The 24,038-nt window shown below is 41.4% G+C and overlaps 1 protein-coding gene across 3 annotated transcripts in view; it reads left to right on the top strand.

Moving 5' to 3' along the window:
* plrg1 (pleiotropic regulator 1) overlaps positions 1-24,038 on the top strand; it is a 109,232-nt gene that overhangs the window by 62,058 nt on the left and 23,136 nt on the right. For 2 of the 3 annotated variants that reach the window (XM_072547316.1, XM_072553355.1), the window contains exons 3-6: positions 17,232-17,338; positions 20,183-20,316; positions 21,880-21,933; positions 22,397-22,490. In XM_072547316.1, coding sequence (XP_072403417.1) covers positions 17,292-17,338; positions 20,183-20,316; positions 21,880-21,933; positions 22,397-22,490 — 329 coding nt within the window. In that variant the 5' untranslated portion in view covers positions 17,232-17,291. Of the gene's footprint in view, positions 1-14,081; positions 14,249-17,231; positions 17,339-20,182; positions 20,317-21,879; positions 21,934-22,396; positions 22,491-24,038 lie in introns of those variants that run through there. The other variant, XM_072589365.1, reaches the window with a different exon arrangement.

Consider the following 24,038-nt stretch of genomic DNA (forward strand, 5'->3'; position numbering starts at 1 on the left):
TCTGTGACCTAACTCCATATAGCTACCTTTGCCCCTTATCCCTGAAAATCTTTGCTGAATAAAAAGTTTGTCTATTTCAGGATTAATTGAGCATCAAGTGCTGTTTTTGGAAGAAGTTTCTAAATCTCTACCACGCTTTGTGTGTAACATTCCTTCCTGATATCGGTCCTGAACAGTCTAGCCCTAATTCACAGACTAGGCACCTGAGTTCTAGATTAAATTGGAAGAAATTTCTGTGCATTGTTACAATACAGGGTAAACCCTTCAGCTACTTAAACCAAAAAAAACAGAAAAGCTCACTTCACCTCAAAATCTGTTCAAGTATGAATGACAAAGGGTGACCCAAATTCCACTGTTTACAGAAAAAAAACATTTTTTTCCTTTAACTCCAAAAGGGAACATTAACAACAATTATCTACAATTGTATACCTCCTTTCTCTTAAGTTGGTTATCTACCTCCCACTCAATAACAATATACTGGTCCAATAAAACCCCTATTAAATTTACAGCAATTCAAGTTTCAAAACCAGTCAGCAGTGTCAATCCTTCTCTATAGATATCCCTGGGTCATCTTTGGCTTTCTGCTGCAAAGCTGTTTCATATGAAAAGATGCCTTTCAGAGAAAAGGGTTGTGAACAGTCTGTATGGCAGTAAGTGGTCTTTTTCTCTCTGGCTAACTAGCCAGTGCCTGCTTTTTATACCCCAAAACATCAGATCATCCCATTGGTTCAATATTGTCAAAACAGTAAAATTCAAATTTGATTGGTTTTTAGTATCTTGAGTCACAACTTAAATTGGTTGGTTGAATTTGAATTGTTGTGAAAACTTAGCAACCAAGCTCAGGCATTTGCCTCACAGCCAAATGTTACACTTTTAAACTTTCCAGCACACTCTGTGACATGACGAGTGTTTGCCAGCTTTCACTCTCTCTTAAAGGTGCAGTACCTGCCTTCAACTTCATAGCAGCATCAGTACTGAATATCAGGACATTATGTGAATTTGATGGAGCCTGGAGGTGGTCATGGTCACATGTATCTGCTCCCCTGGTCCTTCATGGTGGTGGAAGTGGTTGGTTTGGGAGGTTTTGCTAAAGTTTTGGTTGAGCTGTTCGTCAATAAAAGCCCTCTCATGCACCATCTCCTCCTTCTAGCCCCCTCTCTTCCCCCTGACAATGCACTCCCCACTATCCCATGGAGGCCAGAGTGTCTATGAGCATACAGGGTGGCAGATTCCCTGACTAAAGGACACTAATGGACCAGTTGGGTTTCACAACCTACTCTGATATTGGAAAATGTTAGACTGTATTATTTAAGTTGGACTGACAAAGCATTTAGAAATGAATAATATAATCAAGCAGAGTCCGCATATTTTTGTGAAGGGGAAATCATAGCTGACAAGTTTATTGAAATGTTTTGAGGTAACAAGCAAGATAGATAAGCGGGAAACCAGCAGAATTAGTACACTTGTATTTCCAGAAAACATTCAGTATTGTATTGTGTATCTGACTACATCCTAAGATAAGAACCCATGAACCTACTCTGAATTGACTGACACTTGTATAATGAACTCGAGGCAGTGAGTTGAGCTAAAGAGGGCATTTTCATCATTGGAGATAGTTACTTGTAGAGTCCCACAGGGCCACAAGTAGTTACAATATATACAAATAACTTGGATGACAGAAGTGAGTGTACTGTCGCCAAGTCTGCAGATGGTACAGAACAGATGGGGAGGCAAGTAGTGAGGATGGCATCATGACACTACAGTGATAGAAACAGCTTAAACACGTGGAGAAAAAACCCAGCAGCTCAAATACCATATGGGAAAAATTGAGGTGTATGCATTCCAGCAAGAATACTGAGAGAGGTGAATATTATTAACCTGGGGAAAATGCTGCAGAAAGCTACTGCGGAGAGAGAGAATTGTGGGTTGTTGTGCTTGAAAGATGAAAAGCCATCATCAAAGTTCAGCTGGTAATCAGGAAGGGAAATGGTCTGTTAACATTTATTTAAAGGGAATGATATATAAAAATAGGGATGTTTTGCAAAGACTGTAGATGACACTAGCCAGATCACACTTGGAATACTGTGAACAGTTTTGTTGATTGATTGATATGATTTTTTTGTCACGTGTACCTAAGTACAGTGAAAAGCTTTGTTTGAAAGCAGTAAGGCAGATCATGGGTTAAGAAAAAAAACATAGGCAATGTAAAGCATTCAGAGTGCACCACACAGAACGTGTGCTAGGTAGGATCAACAGGAACAAGATCAGAATTACTTGAAATCAGAGAGTCCATTCATCAGTCTAATAACTGCAGGGAAGAAGCTGTTCCTGAACCTGCTGATGCATGTGTTCAAGTTTCTGTATCTTCTGCCTGAGGGAAGAGGTTGTAGGAGAGCATTACCGGGATGGGAGGGATCTCTGTTGGCAGCCTTTATGCGGCAGCGAGCTGAGTAAATCCATCTATCTCCATCTACCTCAACACTGTCCTATCCCCCCTAGTCCATGAACTCCCCACATACGTTTGAGACACCATCCATGCCCTCCACTTCCTCCAAGACATGTGTTTCCCCGGCCCCCAATGCCTCATCTTCACCATGGATATCCAATCCCTCTACACCTCCATCCGCCATGATCAGGGCCTCCAAGCCCTCCGTTTCTTCCTCTCGCGACGTCCCCAACAGTACCCTTCCACTGACACTCTCATTCATTTAGCCGAACTGGTCCTCACCCTTAACAATTTCTCCTTCAAATCCTCCCACTTCCTCCAGACAAAGGCGTAGCCATGGGCATCCATATGGGCCCCAGCTATGCCTGTCTCTTTGTTGGCTACGTAGAACAATCCATCTTCCATAGTTACACCGGCACCACTCCAACCCTCTTCCTCTGCGACATTGGTGATTGCATTGGCGCCACCTTGTGTTCCCGCGAGGAGGTTGAGCAATTCATCAACTTCAACAACAAATTCCACCCCGACCTTAAATTCACCTGGACCATCTCTGACACCTCCCTCCCCTTCCTGGACCTCTCCATCTCCATTAATGATGACTGACTTGACACTGACATTTTTTACAAACCCACTGACTCCCACAGCTACCTGGATTACACCTCTTCCCACCCTATCTCCTGAAAACATGCCATCCCGTATTCCCAATTCCTCTGCCTCCACCGTATCTGTTCCCAGGAGGACCAGTTCCACCACAGAACACACCAGATGACCTCCTTCTTTAGAGACCGCAATTTCCCTTCCCACGTGGTTAAAGATGCCCTCCAACACATCTCGTCCACATCCCGCACCTCCGCCCTCAGACCCCACCCCTCCAACCATAACAAGGACAGAACACCCCTGGTGCTCACCTTCCACCCTACCAACCTCCGCACAAACCATCATCCGCCAACATTTCCGCCACCTCCAAACGGACCCCACCACCAGGGATATATTTCCCTCCCCACCCCTTTCCACCTTCCACAAAGACCGTTCCCTCTGTGACTACCTGGTCAGGTCCATGCCTCCCCCCAACAACCCACCCTCCCCTGCCACCGCAGGAATTGCAAAATCTGCGCCCACACCTCCTCCCTCACCTCCATCCAAGGCCCTAAAGGAGCCTTCCACATCCATCAAAGTTTTACCTACACATCCACCAATGTCATTTATTGCATCCGTTGCTCCCGATGCGGTCTCCTCTGCACTGGGGAGACTGGACTCCTCCTAGCAGAGTGCTTTAGGGAACTTCTCCGGGACACTTGCACCAATCAATCACACCGCCCTGAGGCCCAACATTTCAACTCCCTCTCCCACTCTGCCAAGGACATACAGGTCCTGGGCCTTCTCCATTGCCACTCCCTTACCACTCGACGCCTGGCAGAAGAACGCCTCATCTTCCGCCTCGGAACACTTCAACCCCATGACATCAATGTGGATTTCACCGGTTTCCTCATTTCCCCTTCCGCCAGCTCACTCCAGCTTCAACCTTCCAGCTCAGCACCGCCTCATGACCTGTTCTACCTGCCTATCTTCCTTCCCACCTATCCACTCCACTCTCCTCTCTGACCTATCACCTTCTTCCCCACCCCATTCACCTATTGTACTCTATGCTATTTTCTCCCCACCCCCATCCCCCTCTCATTTATCTCTCCACTCTGCAGGCACCCTGCCTCTATTCCTGATGAAGGGCTTTTGCCCGAAACGTTGATTTTCCTGCTCCTGGGATGCTGCCTGACCTGCTGTGCTTTTCTAGCACCACTCTGATCTAGACACTGGCTTCCAGCATCTGCAGTCTTTGTTTTTACCTATATAATGGACTGCAGGTTAACCCAATGATATTTTCTGGAAAACAAAGTTGTTTACTACACATTTATCTCTTCCCACCTGCATTTCAAGGTTAACTAAAATAGTTAGCAATGTCCTATCTAGCTTAGTTAATGCCATGCTGTGAAGGGTCCATTGTTCTGACTTATCTTTAATTCAGTTAGCTTAGCAATGCAGGAATATAGCCTGAAGCCATTTTAAACAGTGTTAATTTGCAAGCTGAAGCTATTTTGTTATGTTGCTTTGTATTAAGAAGCCATTTTGTGGTTAATAAAAGCATGCATAAAAAAATGATTACTCCTGACAATGGTCTAATTCCAGATTTTAGATCCTGACAGTATTACAGAGTATTACAGAAAAGAGCAGTCCATGTCTTTGTTACAGGGACCAGTTTCCCAATCATTCTTAAAGTGAACAGGCATCTCTGTGTTCTTTAAAGAAAACAGAATTCACTGTACATATTATAGGGAACAGCTTTCAGTGTCCTTATTATCAAAACAGCAGTCCCTGAATTTATTGTAGAGTACAGCAGTCCCTGCCATTGCTGTCGACAACAGCAATGCTTGGTTATATTGTAGAGAATAGCTGTCTCTGGCTTTATTGCACAGAACAATTGTCCATGTGTTTATTACAGTGACCAGCAGTCCCTGTTGTTATGATAGAAAACAGGTGTCCCTGTCTTTATTACGGAGAACAGCATTATCTGTATATATTAACAAGGATCCATCGAGTAAAATGGGATTTTGATCAGATGGCCCAATGGGCCAAGGACTGGCAGATGGAGTTTAATGTAGATAAATGTGAGGTGCTGCATTTTGGAAAGGCAAGTCAGGGCAGGCTTATACATGTGATGATATTTGATATATTTTCCTTTATTGGTCAGAACATTGGGTATAGGACCATTCGGAGGTCATGTTGCGGCTGTACAGAACATTGGTTAGGGCAGTTTTGGAATATTGTGTGCAATTCTGGTCTCCCTCCTATGAGATGGATGTTGTGAAACTTGAAAGGGTTCAGAAGAGGTTGGCCAGGAATTGAGGGTTTGAGCTATAGGGAGAGGCTGAATAGGCTGGGCCTGTTTTCCCTGGAGCATCAGAGGCTGAGGGGTGATCTTATAGAGGTTTATAAAATCATGAGGGGCATGGATAGGATAAATAGAGAAAGTCTTTTCTCTGGGGTGGGGGTGTCCAGAACTAGAGGATATAGGTTTAGGGTGAGAGGGGAAAAATGTTAAAGGTACCTAAAGAGCAACTTTTTCTCACAGAGGGTAGTGTGTGTATGGAATGAGCTGCCAGAGGAAGTGGGGGAGGCTGGTACAATTACAACATTTCAAATGCATCTGGATAGGAATATAAATAGAGGAAAATGAACCAAATGCTGGAAAATAGAATTAGATTAGTTTAGAATTTCTGGTAAGCATGGACAAGTTGGACCGAAAGGTCTGTTTCTGTGCTGTACATCTTCATAACTGTATAGCAGTCCCTGCATATATTACAGTAAACAGCAGTCTCTGCCTTTATTTTAGAGAACTGCAGTTCTTGTCTTTATTATAGAAAACAGCAGTCCCTGCGTATAATAGAGTAAACAACAGTCCTTGTGTATGTTTGAGTGAATAGCAGTCTCTGTCTTTATTACAGAGAACAGCAGTACTTGTGGTTCTTGTATGTAACAGCAGTCCTTAATTTTTCTATAGAAAATAGCAGTCCCTGTCGTTGCTTTCGAGAACCACAAATCCTATCCCTGTCATAGAGAGCCACAGTCCCTGTCTTTATTATAGAGAACTGCAGTGTCTGTGTGTATCACAGTTCCTGAATTTATTACAGAGAAAACAGTACCAGTGTTTCTTGTAGAGAACAGCAGTCTGAGTACACTACAGTGAACAGCAGGCCCTGCTGTTATTACAAACAGCAATCCTTATTTGTATTTTCAACAACAACAGTCCTTGGCTTTATTATAGACAACAACCGCTGCGTTTATTGCAGGGAGCAGCGGTCCATTGTTATGATGGAGAACAATAGTCCCAGTGTTTATTACAGTGACCACAGTCCCTGTCATTATTATCGACAGTGGCAGTTACTGCCTTTGCTACAGAGAACAGGGTGGCATAGTGGCTAGCACTGCTACCTCACAGTACCAGGGACCCCTGCTCGATTCCACCCTCAAATTACTGTCTGTGTGCAGATTCTACATTCTTCCAGTGTCTGCTTGAATTTCTGCTGGGCAGACTTCTTCCCCCCCATATCCAATATCTTTGTTTTCATTGTAGAGAACAGCAATTTCTGACTTCCTTGAAGAGACCAGCTGTCCCTGTGTTTATTAGTGTGGCCAGATGTAAGACCTCGCTGTTGTGATAGAGAACTGCTATCCGTGTCTTTATTATAGTGAACAGCAGTTTTTGTCTTTCTTACAAAGAGCAGAAATCCCTTTCATTATTATAGAGAACAGCGGTCCCTGTCGTAGAGTCATAGTCATAGAGATATACAGCACAGAAAAAGACCCTTCGGTCCAACTCATCCATGCCGACCAGATATCCTAACCTAATCTAATTCCATTTGCCAGCACTTGGCCCATATCTCTTTAAACCCTTCCCATTCATATACCCATCTAGATGCCTTTTAAATGCTGCAATTATACCAGTCTCCACCACTTCCTCTGTCAGCACATTCCATACACGTACAATCCTCTGCGTGAAAATGTTGCCCCTCAGATCCCTTTAAAGGATTCTGGGTAATCCAAGATGTAACAGCTGCTCCCTTTTTTAAGTACTGGAGGTGATTTCCTTAAATTCCAGGAGCAGCAATTACTGTTTTATATGCTGCTGCATTGTTTTGGAACTTTGGAAAAAAAAGTCAAAACAACAGCAGTTTTAAAAGGGAGAAGAACACGCACAAAGGAAGCACATGGTGAGGTCAGTGCAGTGGGGAGAGAGAGAGAGAGAGAACCTGCACAGTTACTGCCTTTACCATTTGAATTCATGTATTGTTGAACATCAAGTGCGTCTGGGAAAATTAACAACAGTGAAATTCACAACTGATCTTGGAGGAACTGTTGGGCAAAGTTCACAGCACAGAATCAGATAAGTTAATCATTGTTTTAAATGTGGCCTACAGGGAATCTGCAGTAGTGAGTAGAGTGGGTTCTTTCTTGATTATATGTTTTTGGAGATATGTCTCTTGATTAAACTTAAAATATAAGCCATAACTATTAAGTTAACCGGGGACAATGTTTGTAGAGCAATAAGACGGTGTTACTTTCTGGGCCCGTAGATTGTGAAGGAGCAAAAATGGCCTTTAGTACAGTGATATGTACAGCTTGTCAGATGTGGGAGTTTAAAGAGAGTTTAAGGGTGACTGCGGATTATATCTGCCATAAATGCTGTTGGCTGCGAATTTTATCAGATCAAATGGATCGGTTGGAGAGACAGTTAGAAGCAATGAGGAATTTGCAACAGCAACAGTATGTGATGGATGGCATTTATAGGAAGGGAGGAAAGTGTCAGATACAGTCACATAGATGGGTTAACTCCAGGAAAGGTAGGCAGCTGGTGCAGGAGTCTTTTGTGGATATACCCAATTCAAACAGGTATGCTGTTTTGGAAAAAGTAGGGGTTGATGGATTCTCAGAGGAACATAGCACGAACAGCCAAGTTTCTGGTATTGAGACTGGCTCTAAAGCAATGAGGGAGTACCTCGGGTTCCAAGAGATCAATTGTGTTAGGGGATTCTCTAGTTCGAGGTATAGACAGACGTTGCTGTGGCCAGCAGCGAAAAAGCAGAATGATGTGTTGCTTCCCTGGTGCCAGAATCAAGGATATCTCAGAGAGGGTGCAGAATGTTCTCACGGTGGAGAGGGCCAGCAAGAGATCATTGTCCACATTGGAACCAATGACATAGGAAGGGAAAAGGTTGAGATTCTGAAGGGAGATTACAGAGAGTTAGGCAGGAATTTAAAAAGGAGTTCCTCGAGAGTAGTAATATCTGGATTACTCTCGGTGCTATGAGCTAGTGAGGGCAGGAATAGGAGGATAGAGCAGACGAATGCATGGCTGAGGATTGGTGTATGGGAGAAGGATTCACATTTTTGGATCATTGGAATCTCTTTTGGGGTAGAAGTGGCTTGTACATGAAGGGTGGATTGCACCTAAATTGGAAGGCGGACTAATATACTGGCAGGGAAATTTGTTAGAGCTGCTCGGTAGGATTTAAACTAGTAAGGTCGGGGGATAGGGCCCAGGAAGATAGTGAGGAAAGAGATCAATCTGAGATGGGTACAGCTGAGAACAGAAGTGAGTCAAACAGTCAGGGCAGGCAGGGATAAAGTAGGACTAATAAATTAAACTGCATTTATTTCAATGCAAGGGGCCGAACAGGGAAGGCAGATGAACTCATGGCATGGTTAGGAACATGGGACTGGAATATCATAGCAATTACGGAAACATGGCTCAGTGATGGGCAGGACTGGCAGCTTAATGTTCCAGGATACAAATGCTACAGGAAGGATAGAAAGGGAGGCAAGAGAAGTGGGGGTGGGGGGGGGGGGTTGGCATTCTTGATAAAGGATGGCATTACAGCTGTGCTGAGGGAGGATATTCCCAGAAATACATCCAGGGAAGTTATTTGGTGGAAATGAGAAATAAGAAAGGGATGATAACCTTATTGGGATTGTATTATAGACCCCCCAATAGTCAGAGGGAAATTGAAAAACAAACTTGTAAGGAGATCTCAGCTATCTGGTTTTGGTAGGGGATTTTAACTTTCCAAACATCGACTGGAACTGCCATAGTGTTAAGGGTTTAGATGGAGACTCATTTGTTAAGTGTGTACAACAAATGTTTCTGATTCAGTATGTGGATGTACCTACTAGAGAATGTGCAAAACTTGACCGACTCTTGGGAAATAAGGCAGAGCAGGTGACTGAGGTGTCAGTGGGGAAGCACTTTGGGGCCAGCGACCATAATTCTATTCGTTTTAAAATGATGAAAAATGATAGACCAGATTAAAAGTTGAAGTTCTAAATTGGAGAACGGCCAATTTTGACGGTATTAGGCAAGAACTTTCGAAAGCTGATTGGGGGCAGATGTTCACAGGTAAAGGGACGGCTGGAAAATGGGAAGCCTTCAGAAATGAGATAATGAGAATCCAGAGAAAGTATATTCCTGTCAGGGTGAAAGGAAGGGCTGGTAGGTATAGGGAATGCTGGATGACTAAAGAAATTGAGGGTTTGGTTCAGAAAAAGAAGGAAGCATATGTCAGGTACAGACAGGATAGATCGAGGGAATCCTTAGAAGAGTATAAGGGCAGTAGGACTATACTTAAGAGGGAAATCAGGAGGTCAAAAAGGGGACATGAGATAGCTTTGGCAAATAGAATTAAGGAGAACCCAAAGAGTTTTTACAAATACATTAATGACAAAAGGATAACTAGGGAGAGCATAGGGCCCCTCAAAGATCAACCTTTGTGTGGAGCTGCAGAAAATGGGGGAGATACTAAATGAGAATTTTGCATCAGTATTTACTGTGGAAAAGGATATGGAAGATATAGACTGTAGGGAAATAGATGGTGACATCTTGCAAAATGTCCAGATTACAGAGGAGGAAGTGCTGGATGTCTTGAAATGCATAAAGGTGGATAAATCCCCAGGACCTGATCAGGTGTACCCGAGAACTCTGTGGGAAGCTAGAAAAGTGATTGCTGGGCCTCTTGCTGAAATATTTGTATCATTGATAGTCACAGGTGAGGTGCCAGAAGACTGGAGGTTGGCTAATGTGGTGCCATTGTTTAAGAAGGGTGGTAAGGTCAAGCCAGAAATCTACAGACCAGTAAGCCTGACCTCGGTGGTAGGCATGTTGTAGGAGGGAAGTCTGAGGAACAGGATATACATGTATTTGGAAAGGCAAGGACTGATTAGGGATAGTCAACATGGCTTTGTGCGTGGGAAATCATGTCTCACAAACTTGATTGATTTTTTTGAGGAAGTAACAAAGAGGATTGATGAGGGCAGAGCAGTAGATGTGATCTATATGGACTTCAGTAAGGCGTTCGACAAGGTTCCCAATGGGAGACTGATTAGCAAGGTTAGGTCACATCGAATACTGGGAGAACTAGCTAATTGGATACTGAACTGGCTCAAAGGTAAAAGACAGAGGGTGGTGGTGGAAGGTTGTTTTTCAGACTGGAGGCCTGTGACCAGTGGAGTTTGCATTCCCCTGGAGGGCTGGGTGATCATGGTTCTGAAACTCTACCAATAAAAGCTAACACACCATATGCCTTCTTAGCAACCCTATCAACCTGGGTGGCAACTTTCAGCAATCTGTGTACATGGACACCAAGATCTCTCTGCACATCGACACTACCAAGAATCTTACCATTAACCCAGTATTCTGTATTCCTGTTATTTCTTCCAAAGTGAATCACCTCCCATTTTTCTGCATTAAACTCCATTTAGCACCTCTCAGCCTAGCTCTGCAGCTTATTTATGTCTCTCTGTAACCTGCAACATCCTTTGACACTGTCCACAACTCCATCGACCTTAGTGTCATCTGCAAATTTACGAATCCATCCTTCTACGCCCTCATGCAGGTCATTTATAAAAATGACAAACAGCAGTGGCCCCAAAACAGATGCTTGCAGTACACCACTAGTAACTTAACTCCAGGATGAACATTTCCTATCAATCACCACCTCTGTTTTCTTTCAGCTAGCCAATTCCTGATCCAATCTGCTAAATCACCCTCAATTCCATGCCTGCATATTTTCTGCAATAGCCTATCGTGGGGAACCTTATCAAATGCCTTACTGAAATCCATATACACCATATGAACTGTTTTACCCTCATCCACCTGTTTGGTCACCTTCTCAAAGAACTCAAAAAGGTTTGTGAGGCAAAACCTACCCTTCACAAAACTGTGTTGAATATCCCTAATCAAATTATTGCCTTCTAGATAATTATAAATCCTATCTCTAATAATCTTTTCCAACATGTTACCCACAATCGAAGTAAGGTTCACTAGTCTATAATTACAAGGGTTGTCTCTACTCCCCTTCTTGAACAAGGGAACAACATTTGCTATCCTTCAGATTTCTGGCACTATTCCTGTAGACAAGGGCGATATAAAGATCAAAGCCAAAGGTTCTGCAATCTCCTCCCTGGCTTCCCAGAGAATCTGAGAATAAATCCCATCCACCCAAGGGACTTAACTATTTTCACACTTTCCAGAATTGCTAACACCTTCTACTTATTAACCTCAATCCTATCTAGATTAATAGCCTGTATCTCAGCATTTTCCTCGACAATATTGTCTTTTTCCAGTGTGAATACTGACAAAAAATATTCATTTAGTGTCTCTCCTATTTCCTTTGACTCCACGCACAATTTCCCACTACTATCCTTGACTGCCCCTAATCTTACTCTCTCTTTTGTTCCTGACATACCTGTAGAAAACTTTTGAGTTTTCCTTGATCCCACCTGTCAATGACTTCTCATGTCCCCTCTGGCTCTTCTTAACTCTCTCTTTAGGTCTTTCCTTGCTAACTTGTAACTTTTAAGCACCCTAACTGAGCCTTCAAATCTTAACTTTATATAAGCCTCCTTCTTTCTCTTGACAAGAGATTCAACTTTTTTAGTCAACCATGCTCCCTTACTCGACCTATACTATCCTATACATTCTAAATCATGCCTAATTGCTTCATAATTGTGTTTCCCTCAGTTATAACTCTTGCTTTTTGGTATATACCTATCTCTTTTTATTGCTAAAGTAAACGTAACCGCATTGTGATCACTATCATCAAAGTGCTCACCTACGTCCAAAACTAACAGGTTCATTACCCAGTATCAAATCCAATTTGGCCTCACCTCTTGTTGGACCTATCGACATACCGTGTCAGAAAACCCTCCTGCACACGTTGGACAAAAACTGACCCATCTAAAGTACTCTAACTACAATGTTTCCAGTCAATATTTGGAAAGTTAAAGTCCCCCATAATAACTACCTTGTCACTTTCACTCCTATCCAGAAATATCTTTGCAATTCTTTCCTCCACATCTCTGGAACTTTTTGAAGGCCTATAGAAAACTCCCAACAGGGTGACCTCTCCGTTCCTGTTTCTAACCTCAGCCCATACTATCTCAGTAGATGAGTCCTCATCAAGTGTCCTTTCTGCCACCATAATACTGGTCTTTGACTAACAGTGCCACATCTCCCCCTCTTTTACCACCTTTTCTGTTCTTATTGGAACATCTAAATCCCAGAACCTACAACAACCATTTCTGTCCCTTCTCTCTCCATGTCTCCAAAATGACCACAACATCGAAGTCCCAGGTACCAACCTACACTGTAAGTTTACCCACCTTATTCTGGGTGCACCTGGCATTGAAGTAGACACACTTCGACCACCTTCCTGCCTGCCAGTACACTCTTGCAACTTTGAAACCTTATTTATGTCCTCACTACTCCCAACCCCCTGTTACCTGGAGCGACAATTCAGTTTCCCGTCCCCCTGCTGAATGTCTTCATGCTAATGAATTAACTACAATTAAATACAGAGGTGAATTAAGCCATTATTTCCAGTCCTTGCTCCAATCTTCATTCCTGACCTACTGCCTCCATCCCTTTACCTTGTTACTCTTCTAGATTTGGTCAGGCTGTTCACAATTTTGGTGTTGCTTTTGACTCTGAGGGGAGCTGCTGATGTCATATCTGTGTCATAACTAAGACTGGCAGTATCCACATCTGTCATCTCATTCTCTGTCCCTATCTCAGTGTAGCTGCTACTGAAACCTACATCATCCCTACCTTCCAGGCTCAAACACTTCAATGCTGTGCTCAGTGATCTTTCCCATTCTACCCTTTGTAGCCATCTAATACTTTGCTGTTGGTACTTTGCAATAAGTTTCATTCCTCTGTTAATTCTATGCTCACTGACCTACACTGGTGCCCATTCATCAGCATCCAGACTTTAATATTCTCATCCTTGTCATCAGATTACTCCCATGGTTACCCCCATCTTTATCTCTGTAATTTCCCTATCCTAGATATGTAGGCTGTTTCAATTCCAGTTTACTACACATTCCCAATGTTCTATCATTGGTGGCTGCACCTTCAGCTGCCTCAGCCCCAAGATCTGGAATTCCCTTCCTGTATCTCAATTTCCTCGGATGCTGCCTGGCCTGCTGTGTTTTTCCAGCACCACATTTTTCAATTCTGGTACTCCAGCATCTGCAGTTCTTATTTTCTCCTCCTTCATTTCCAAACTGTTTGGATATCTGTCCCTCAACCATTTCATGTGGGCTCTGTACAAGACCTTGGTTTCCCTCCTTCCTGTGAAGTGCATTGGGATTAGTTTTCCATAGCAGTTGTTGCTGACTGCCTCTTGCTGGGTTTGCCCACACTCTGCCCATTATTCATTGCTCCTCTGGGTTTTGGGGGGTGGCCGCGCATGCGCTGTGCCCTCACCAACATGGCGGGCCCGAGCCCGAACAGCCATTAACTCGGGGCCTGTTTTCTGAATAAAACCTGTAACTGTTCCCGCTCGGGGTAAACAGCCGAACCGGAACAATCATATCTGGAGCCTGAAGTCCACACTTGAGTGTTTCTAAAGCGTCCCGTTGAAACAGGCCACCTGCTCCAGCTCACTCAGCCGGCAGTTGGTGTCTCCGCCACTTCTCGCTTCAAGCCCGCACCGCGCATGCTCGGATCGCGTGTCGGTCAATACACTATGTGGCCGCACAGAGACAGTGGCGCTCTCGCAGGCGGGTAGACAACCCCGCAATCGGGCCTCTCTCTCTCCAATTTCGTCCGTCTCCGGTCTGGGTGGCGAAGCGAGCGTCGCTTTGTGTGATCGGGGAGGAAGGCCGCTCACGCGGGGAGGCGGCGGCGGCGGCGGTTTCTGCTGGAATCCGGAGACCCGCTTTTGAAAAGCGGCTGGTGCTGCAGCCATGGTGGAGGTGCGGCTGCTCGGGTTGTGTCCCGGATCAGGGAGAGGGAGTTCGGTACCGGTCTCGGAGCTGCCACTGGCAGAGGCTGAGCGTTCCCGCCTCGGGTTACCTGCCCAGTGATGGGGGGGGGTGGAGGGGAGAGGAGAGGAGGACCCTACACAGTGGGCGGCTCAGTGGTTAGCGCTGCTCCCTCACAGTACGAGGGTCCCTGGTTCAATTCCAGTCTGTGTGGAGTTTGTACATTCTCCCCGGGTCTGCCTGGGTTTCCTCCCACAATCCACAGAGAGAGAGAGCACCCTGCCCACTGAAGTGGGGGATGGCGGGAGGGCCCTCACAAGTTGCTGAGGAAAATGCAAAAGGATAATTTTAGGGAAGCTGTTCGAAAAAGAGGGAGGTAGAAATGCTCTACAAAGTCCCAATATTATAAAGGGGAAATGTATGATGATTAAATGCAGTATAATATCGTCCCTCCATATCTGGCATTTATCCATTCAAATACCTTTAAAAATGCACTTCAATGAAATGACCTCTTACCCTGCATAGCTACTTGAATAATTCATATTTTGGTTTTGATCAGCTGTGTAATTACAGATTTTGTTTTAGATTATTTACAGTGTGGAAGCAGGCCCTTTAGCCCAATAAGTCCACACCGACCTGCCGAAGCGCAACACACCCAGACCCATTCCCCTACACCTAACACTACGGGCAATTTAGCATGATCAGTTCACCTATGTTTGGACTATGGGAGGAAACCGGAGCACCCGGAGGAAACCCACGCAGACACGGGGAGAATGTGCAAACTCCACACAGACAGTTGCCTCAGGCGGGAATTGAACCCAGGCCTCTGCCGCTGTGAGACAGTAGTGCAAACCACTTTGCCACCGTGCTGCCCACAGAATGTTGTTGCATTCCCCACTTGCCCATCTGTCTTTCATTGTAAATTAAGTTCTGTCCAAATGAGTCTTGTTTAAAGTGTCCATGTATATGTGAAAGAAACTTGAACATTCGTGCTTGTTTTTGTTAAAATAGAGGAAATCATAGGCTGTTAATGAAGTGTTTAAAGCTTAAAACGATGAAATAGAGCTGATCCAAACTTTGCATATTTGAGGTGTATAGAATGATGGAGAGTAGATGAAGTGACTTATGGGAGGCTTATATGATTATGTAATGCAATATTCAATAAAGTAGACACCATGAATGTTAATTAAGAATGAGCACTTGTGAGAAAGTGATAAAGTAATGCAGGAAAATACATTGTGTGGTGCTGGAAAAGCGCAAGTGGTCAGGCAGCATCCAGGGAACAGGAGAGTCGGTGTTTCGAGCATTCCTGATGAAGACCTTACGTTTGAAATGTCGACTCTCCTGCTCCTCGGATGCTGCCTGATTGGCTATGCTTTTTCAGCCCCACAATTTTTGACTCTGATCTCCAGTATCTGCAGTCTTCACATTCTTTTAGGAAAATACATCGGAATAGTATCAGGGGTGCAGGATCAGAACTGCTCATTTTGTGGAAGATCATGTATATCAGACAAATTTACTGCTCCTGTGTTATTTATAATTTTCTAATTCTATGAATCTTCAAATATATGATCTTGAGAATATACTGTCAGACTTCTGGAGAACATATGCTACTAGGCAAATTTCTCAATATGAGGGAGGCATTCCATAAGTACCATAACTTGTCTGATCTTGCTGCAGAGCTTTGAATTTTAGCTTGTGACTTCTGTTAATTAGTTAATTGGTGTTTTATTATTGAACAACTCTAGTGTATCCCATGCTATAATTAGAGACAACTTAACCTTTGCATGAAGGGGTCACAGAAGACTTGTAACCATAAACTATATGCTTAATAAGAAATGAGTAGACATTAGCACAAAGCATGAGGTGGTGACATGAAATTAGCATTTAATTTTAGTTTCCTTCACAAAAGTTATGGTTTGGAAGTTTTTTAAGCAAAGTTACAATTTTTTTGACAAAATATGTATTAGAATATAGTATTAGGTTCTCAGTTGACCAGCACTGTACACTATTACTCATTTGCAGTGTACTGTCATGAGAGAACTTGAAAGTGCTGAATGTTTAAAATAAAAGAACACATATAAAATTGAGATGAGGTTACTTATGTAGGGATTTGTGAATCTTTTGAATAATCTTCCCGCGAACATTCTGGGTTCAATGTTGTTGACTGTATTTAAGGTGGAGATAGAGTCTTGAATTACAATATGGTGGGAATTGCAGGGTCAAGAGTTGTAGGAATGAGATGAGACCAAGATGGGAGCAGCCATGATCTTATTGAATAGTGTAGCAGGCTCAAGGAGCCATATGGCCTACTCTTCCTAGTTCTTGTATTCTTACAAGCTGGAGGGTGTTTTGTTTCCATGCTTTAATTATATATAGTGCTTGTTAAAATTGGGAAAGTAAGTGTCGAGGAATGAATTCCAATTGCACAGAGCTCTACACTGGTAGTATTGAGCATTTTCAGGTTAGCAAAATGATGATCAGAGGAAGAATAAAGCTATTTCTGACTACCCCAGCAATGCTTTAACTGTACACTAAATCCGAGAAAGTGAGAATGTAATGGTTCAGAGGCGTTTGGTATCCAGAATTACTGCTGCTCTCACCTATTTCCTTTTTCCAAACATTTTTCAATGACTTGGGAGTGTTTTGTGATTTGGACCTACTGTTGCTTGAAACTGCCCAGCGCATGAGATGTGAAATAACTTCTCAGGTGGTGTTTCATTCTGTTCCAAAAGTAAATACCATTGTGCTGATAAATATTTCATGTGAACCTGTTATAATATTTCTTGAAGTGTCAGCAGGATATTTTTTAAGGTTACATGGCATGTTGAAATGTTAAGTATACAGAGAATATTTTGTTCAATGGTTCCACCTGCTTTCTTATTGTTTAGTTCAATTTGATTATTTGTTTGATTAGTTGTTTCAGAATGAGAATTTCATACATATTTTAAAATTGTTTTTTCCTTTTCGATAGGAGGTGCAGAAACACTCTGTGCATACACTGGTGTTCAGATCCTTGAAAAGAACCCATGACATGTTTGTTAGTGATCATGCTAAACCTATTGCAGCAGATGAGAAAAGGTGAGTGCTTCTGGTGATCTTGAATAATGATATTTGGTAACAGAATGAGTATCTGATTAGATACAATGAGAGGCACCCAACTTCATTACAACCAATGTTAAAATCTCAACGTGTTTTATGTCCAGCACATAGTTGGGTCAATCTATATTTTACCAAATACTTCAACCTGTGTTATTTCCCATTACCATGCTTTCATTTTGTCTGCTTAGACCACTTATTTGTAATAAAACGCCTGTTCATATTATAACCCCACAAAGTCTTCACTCTGTCCAAATCCACAAAATGTCCCTGGTCAGCCATATCATCTGGAGGCGTGGCATCCATATGTTATGGCACTTCTCTGTAATCCACAGCCAGTTTTTTATTGTCAATTTCAGTCAATGGATTAGTTTGTCAGTGTTTCCACCTCTGATTCAATAGTTAGTGTGTTTATGACCAACTCCTGAGAACTGAGTGCAAAGAAGATAGCTAGCTGTTTAGTGAAGAAGTGCTATGCCTTTTCAGGTGCCAGCCTTTAATTTCAACATTGCTTCAAGGTCATTGAATTTCAACATTGCTTGTATGGAGCGGTAGGAGATGGAGGGATACTAAACGAATATTTTGCATCAGTGTTTACTGTGAGAAGGACATGGACAACAGAGAATGTGGGAAAATAAATGGTGACATGTTGAGAAATGTCCATATTACAAAGGAGGTGCTGCTGGATGTCTTAAAGGTGGATAAATCCCAAGGACCTGATTGGGTGTACCCTCAAATTCTGTGAGAAGCTAGGGAAGTGATTGCTGGGCCCCTTGCTGAAATATTTGTATCATTAATCGTTGCAGTGAGATTCAGGAAGACTAGGAGTTGGGTAAAGTGGTGCCACTATTTAAGAAAGGTGGTAAGGAAAAGCCAGGTAACTACAGAGTTGTTGGAGGGAATCCCGAGGGACAGGATTTACATGTATTTGGAAAGGCAAGCACTGATTAGGGATAGTCAGCATGGTTTTGTGTCTCCTGTCAGCTGTCATATAATTCTCATTTCTATTTGTACTATCAATTCGTTCATCTTGTGCAAGTTGTACATATGTTCAGATAAACATTTAATTTAATCTTTTCACACTTTTCTATGAGTTCTACACTATTCGTCTTATGTGTTGGTTTGCTCTTATCTTTCGAAGTTCTGTCCTTTCCTCTCAAACTCTTATCACTACCCATTTCATATTACTTTGTTCTTTCCTTTTGATTTGACACGCCTCTTCTCTTGTGAATATTGTAGCTTTAAGTTTCCCCTGTAGCTCTCATTATAAGATTTGTCAAGACAGTGATTCCAGTGAGGTTCAGGTGAAGACCATCCCAAAACTACATCTTCCTTCTCCATTGTTAGTGCCAATGAATTGGAACCCTATTACAGCACTCCTGCGTTGTTTGTTATTCTCCCCACTTCAGCAGCCATGGTATTGTGGTCAATTTGTTCATTCTCCTTGCTGCCTCTGCTTTCCTCTACACGAGTTGCAAGCTCAAAAAGCAAATGCAAGAGTCGAGTTTGTTTTCAGTACTGCCTCCTGGTTACTTGCATCATTTGCAATCACATCCTCCTGTCTCTGAATAAGCATAAAATGTGAAGTACCTACTTTAAGAGTTGTGATTGCCTTCTGATAGCGTCCAGTAACTTTCCCCTCACAGATGCATTATACTGCCCAAAACTTAGACTTCTGCTTATAAACCTTTGCCAAAATTCTTCAAATCACAGCCACTTACTTCAGAAGTCTTGCTGCGAACCAAACACCAACTCCGTTGTGCCATAGCTGTCGGACAAACTCTGGATCTGTTATTCTTATTGTACTTTATTTGGTTTCAAGTTTAGAAATGGTTTACCATGATTATTTGTGGTTATAATAGAATTTAACAAATTCAATACTTGTGTGCTCCCATTACAAGTTTAAATTATTGCCCCAGTTTGCAGAGAGAAATATCTGACTGTCAAGAATCAGATACATACCCGCTTAATGTTTTTGGGCTTATCTTTTGGCCTCATTGACTGCAGATTCATCTCTCTAATCACTCCTTGTTGTTTGAAGGACCAGATCCATGTGCAATGCTTTGCCTGAGGCCCACTGAAGATGTTACCGAGTAGGATGACAAAACATCTGGAAATGAACCTTCCAGTTCAGCAAGCAAACTTACATCCAGAGACCAGATACACACCAACTCCCTAACTGTGAATTCTCTTCGAAAATACCCCAGCTGAAACACTCTGTTTTGCATTACCCAATCATAATGGAATTTGTACTACTTCACTTTGACTGTACTGTCCATCATTGCCTTCATCGATATTCAGAAATGAATAATGGTTAGGAGTTAATGGGAGCTCTGTTTGTTCTGCTTTCAATCCCTAACAATAACTCATTTTGTTTTTCTATCTGCGCAGTTTTAAGGTACGGAATGATTATCTCCTGGATCATAATGTCCATGTAGCTCTCCCTCCTCCCTGCTTCATTGCTGTGATGCCAGATGTTATTCAGATTCTCACACTGGAAATAGAGTTCCAGCAGATAACACTCCTGGTGCAGGTAGTTGTTTAGTACGTGAGAAGTGTCTGCAAGACATACATTTATTTGATGCAACTAAATTCCCTGCCCTACTCTACTCAAGCTAAATATCCTAGTGCCACTCCTGTGATGTAAAGAGAAAGAAATAGTAATACACAGGAAACAATCACTATCCTATGATACTATTCCTTGCTTTTGTTTATTTTGGAATTACTTTGAACTGAAATGTGAAAAAAATTTTATGCTGTATAACTGTTTCAGATAGTTACTTTTCTATTGATTCATTGATCTTTGTGTTTTTCTTGTTTGATCAGTTACAAACTCAAGATGAATGTGAAGTTACAGACAGAGTACAGTCCTGTGCTCCATATGCCTATACTTAAGGAAATCAGAGAGAAGAGTTCGCAGTCTGATTCCTACAATCATGGACATTATGACGTAAATCGTGGTATGCAGTCAACTCACAATAGAGGAAATATTTTCAGTTTTATGGAAGTGAATTTAGTTATGTTTATTTTATTCTGTCAGTTATGGCCTATGTACACTACTGCACATTTGAAGATTTATTTGTTATCTTGAGTATACAGCACTTATTTGTATGTGAGCATGTTGCCAGTTTCGAAACTGATCTCTGTGGCTGTGAAAATAAAAGAAAACTCTTGAATTTAAATATTTTTCATTTCGGAACTGAGTTTTCACTGGGGCCTGTAACCTTTTTGGAAAAAAAAACATTTAAAAGTATCAAATGAATTTCTAAAATAAAACAATTTTGGTTTTGTAAGTTTAAAAAATGAAGGGTTTATTGCTCTGGTAACTGTGGTGAACAGCCCCAGAAATTAGTAACACAAATTAAAGTTGGATAAGTACGTGGATAGGAGCTTAAGCTAGGACAAATGTTTGGCACAACATCGTGGGCCGAAGGGCCTGTTCTGTACTGTATTGTTCTATGTTCTATGTTCTAAATTCTTCTGTGTCGAAATTCAGAGATTTGGAGGTTATATAGATTTCCTCTGCTTTCACTGTTAGTTATAATCTGTCTTGAAATGATTATCTCTCACTATCGGCAATACAGATCATGTGTCACAACAATTAAAACTAATGTGCATTTCTATTTATTGTTTTCTGCCACTTTAATGTAAATCACTTTAGCTTAAAGAAATCTTAACTTGAGGAATCTTTAACTTAATTAGCGAACTAATTTTGAAGAAACTCCGGTCAGTATCATAGACCAGAAAGACAATTTGCTTGATGAAGATGAGTAGACAGGTTTCTTTCCTTAACAAGCATAACTTGTATTTCAAACAAAAATTACTCCAGCAAAGATTATTAACAGAAGGATTAGACTTTGAAAAGATGTGCAATTACTTTTCTCAAAAACTAACACACATGCAGCCTGTTGTTCTGAGAAAGATACAAAATTCCACAAAGCGTTATCTTAAATGTCCTTTGGCCAAATGGCAGCTAAGCTCCAGAGAAAAAGAGTGTTCACAAATTGACCCAAATGTTGATCTGCAACCAAAATCACATTGGAAACACAAGCTGTTGATACTTGGGTGTCTTCCTGGAGCAGTTGTGGCTGGCTGATATTTCTTTTTTTGGAGACTGTGATGTAGATTCTAAAATCATCTTTAGAAACCCTCCATGGATTCAGCTCTTGTGCTATAAAACTGATCTTCCAGTTATCCTTGAACTAACCTATTGCAAAGTTCACAAGACCTGACCCTATTACAAGGCAGAACCAAATGTAGAGACCAGCAGTTGCACACACTATTTCCTAAGTGTTTCAATATTCTCAAATAAATATATAAAAGAACAATGGATTTATTCACATGTTATGGTGGTAGGTGTCCATAATTATGATTTGAAGAATGTACTTGGTACATGTGTAATTTTGCATCATCAGTGCTGACTTTTACAAGTGCCACCGATTTAAAGCCTTATTTGGATGATTGCAATCTTGCTTTAAACTGTTCTGAAAGAATATGTATCCCTTATGTCTATAATGTTTTAGGTGAGGAATCCGAATACATTATAACTGGCACACATCCATACCCGTCAGGTCCAGGTCAGTAGCATTTCTGTTAAAATTTCTTTTTGAAGTTTATAATCTGTCATGAGTTTTAACACTGATTGTTTGACTGTCAGACTGCCAAATTCACTTATTGAGTTGATCAATGGGACAAAATAAAGCAGCTCCAAAGAATGAATAAGTATTCTATGCTTAATCTTTTAATAAGGACTTACTTGAACTTTATAAATGGTAACCTTAGTGATGTTAAGGTAGCATTATAGATTTCCACCTAACTAAATTTGAGACTAAGCATTATTTTTACAAACAGAAATTTGTTTAAACAAAAATAAGGGCATATTAACCAGAAACATTGTAGCATATTTGAAGTTACATGCAACTCTGGTATCTTAGGTTCTGAAATCAAGAAATTTATTTGCAAAACCACATAATTTTTAAAGTAAGTCTATAGTTGCCATTCTTAAATATACAGCATTTATTCAATCTCTGTGAATTGTAGGAGTTGCTCTGACAGCTGATACACAAGTGCAGAAAATGCCCAGTGAGGCAAGTGCTCAAGCCTTGGCTTTGTCGCTTCCTTCTTCACAAGCCAGGTAAGCTTTATGCTTTTAAAAGTTATTGGAACATAATAATGGCTATATTTTCTTGAAAGCCAGGAAGGAATTTATTTAATTATAACACAATATTCATAGTTTGGTATTTGAGAGGAACACGTAGTTACAAATGGTTTTGACAGCTTTATACTGTATTCATATTAGAAATTTGGTAAAGTTATGGTGGACACTTATTCACTGTTGGTCAACTCCTCAAATCTTGCTGAACAGGCATTTGAAATGAATAACCTTTTGTTGTTTCTATTGTGATGGTTTCCGAAATGTCAATCACTCAATTTGAGTGACAATTCCTGATGGATTGAATGGCCTCCTTCTGAGCAGTAATGACTTCATTATCAGCTTGTGGAAAGAATTTTTAATTTCTTTATTATTTCCATAAAGTCAAATGAATATTAACAAATAGCAGAATATTGCAAAATGTTATTGTTTAAATCAGTATAAAAATATAGCTTCCATACTGAGTCAGCGATTATATTACTGGAGGAATGATTCACATATCCAGAATTTTAATAAAGTTTATTAAAGATTATCCAAGAATTATTGACCGAAGCCAATAGAAGATGGAAGCTGAGCTAAGAATATGCTCACACGTACATGTACTCGAGTCTAGAGATAGCAAGGACACAGTTGCAAGTGTCAGCGAGGGCAATGTTGAACAATATTACAGAGGTGGAAATGAATGTCAAAGGCGTGAAGGAACAAGGCAATTAACTGTATCTATTCTTAGTCAATCTGTTAGAGGAATTTTATAATAAACAAAGGAACAACTGAAAAGCAAGTCCAAATTGGGGTAAATTCAATGTAACATCAGGTAGAAATAAAATATTGAAACAAGAAACAAAGGAAAGGAAGGCATTAAACAGAATTAGAGATGCATGCAATAATAGTACAACTGGGTATCGTCTAATGAGAAAAGACGAGCAACCTTGTGTGGATCCACTACAGAAGAGTGACCATAAAATTATACAATTGCTCATTAAGATAGGCTTTTGATAAGGTCACACAGAAAAGGCTAGTGGTAAAATGTAAGACGCGAGGTTGTGGATAATACAATGGCATGGATTGAGAATTGCTTGACAGACTGGAAACATAATGTGGGAATAAATGGGTCTTATTCCAGGTGGCAGGCAGTGACTAGTGGTGTACCACTGGGATCGGTGCTTGGGCCCTAGTTATTCATGACATGTATAAATGACTTTTATGAGGAAACCGAATGCAGTATTTCTAAGTTTGCTGACACCACAAAACCAGATGGGATTGAGAGTTCTGAGGTGTCAGAGTGACCTAGATAAGTTGACTAAGTAATATAACACATGGCAGGTTCAGTGTAACTTAGATAAATATGAATTTGTACTCCTTCAGAGTGAAAAATAAAGACAATATTTCAAAGTTTGTGAGAAGATTTGTAGCTCGGGTGGTTCTGTTCGCCGAGCTGGGAATTTGTGTTGCAGACGTTTCGTCCCCTGTCTAGGTGACATCCTCAGTGTTTGGGAGCCTCCTGTGAAGCGCTTCTGTGATCTTTCCTCC

This window comes from Chiloscyllium punctatum, chromosome 1 (assembly GCF_047496795.1).
Source record: "Chiloscyllium punctatum isolate Juve2018m chromosome 1, sChiPun1.3, whole genome shotgun sequence".
Lineage (NCBI taxonomy): Eukaryota > Metazoa > Chordata > Chondrichthyes > Orectolobiformes > Hemiscylliidae > Chiloscyllium > Chiloscyllium punctatum.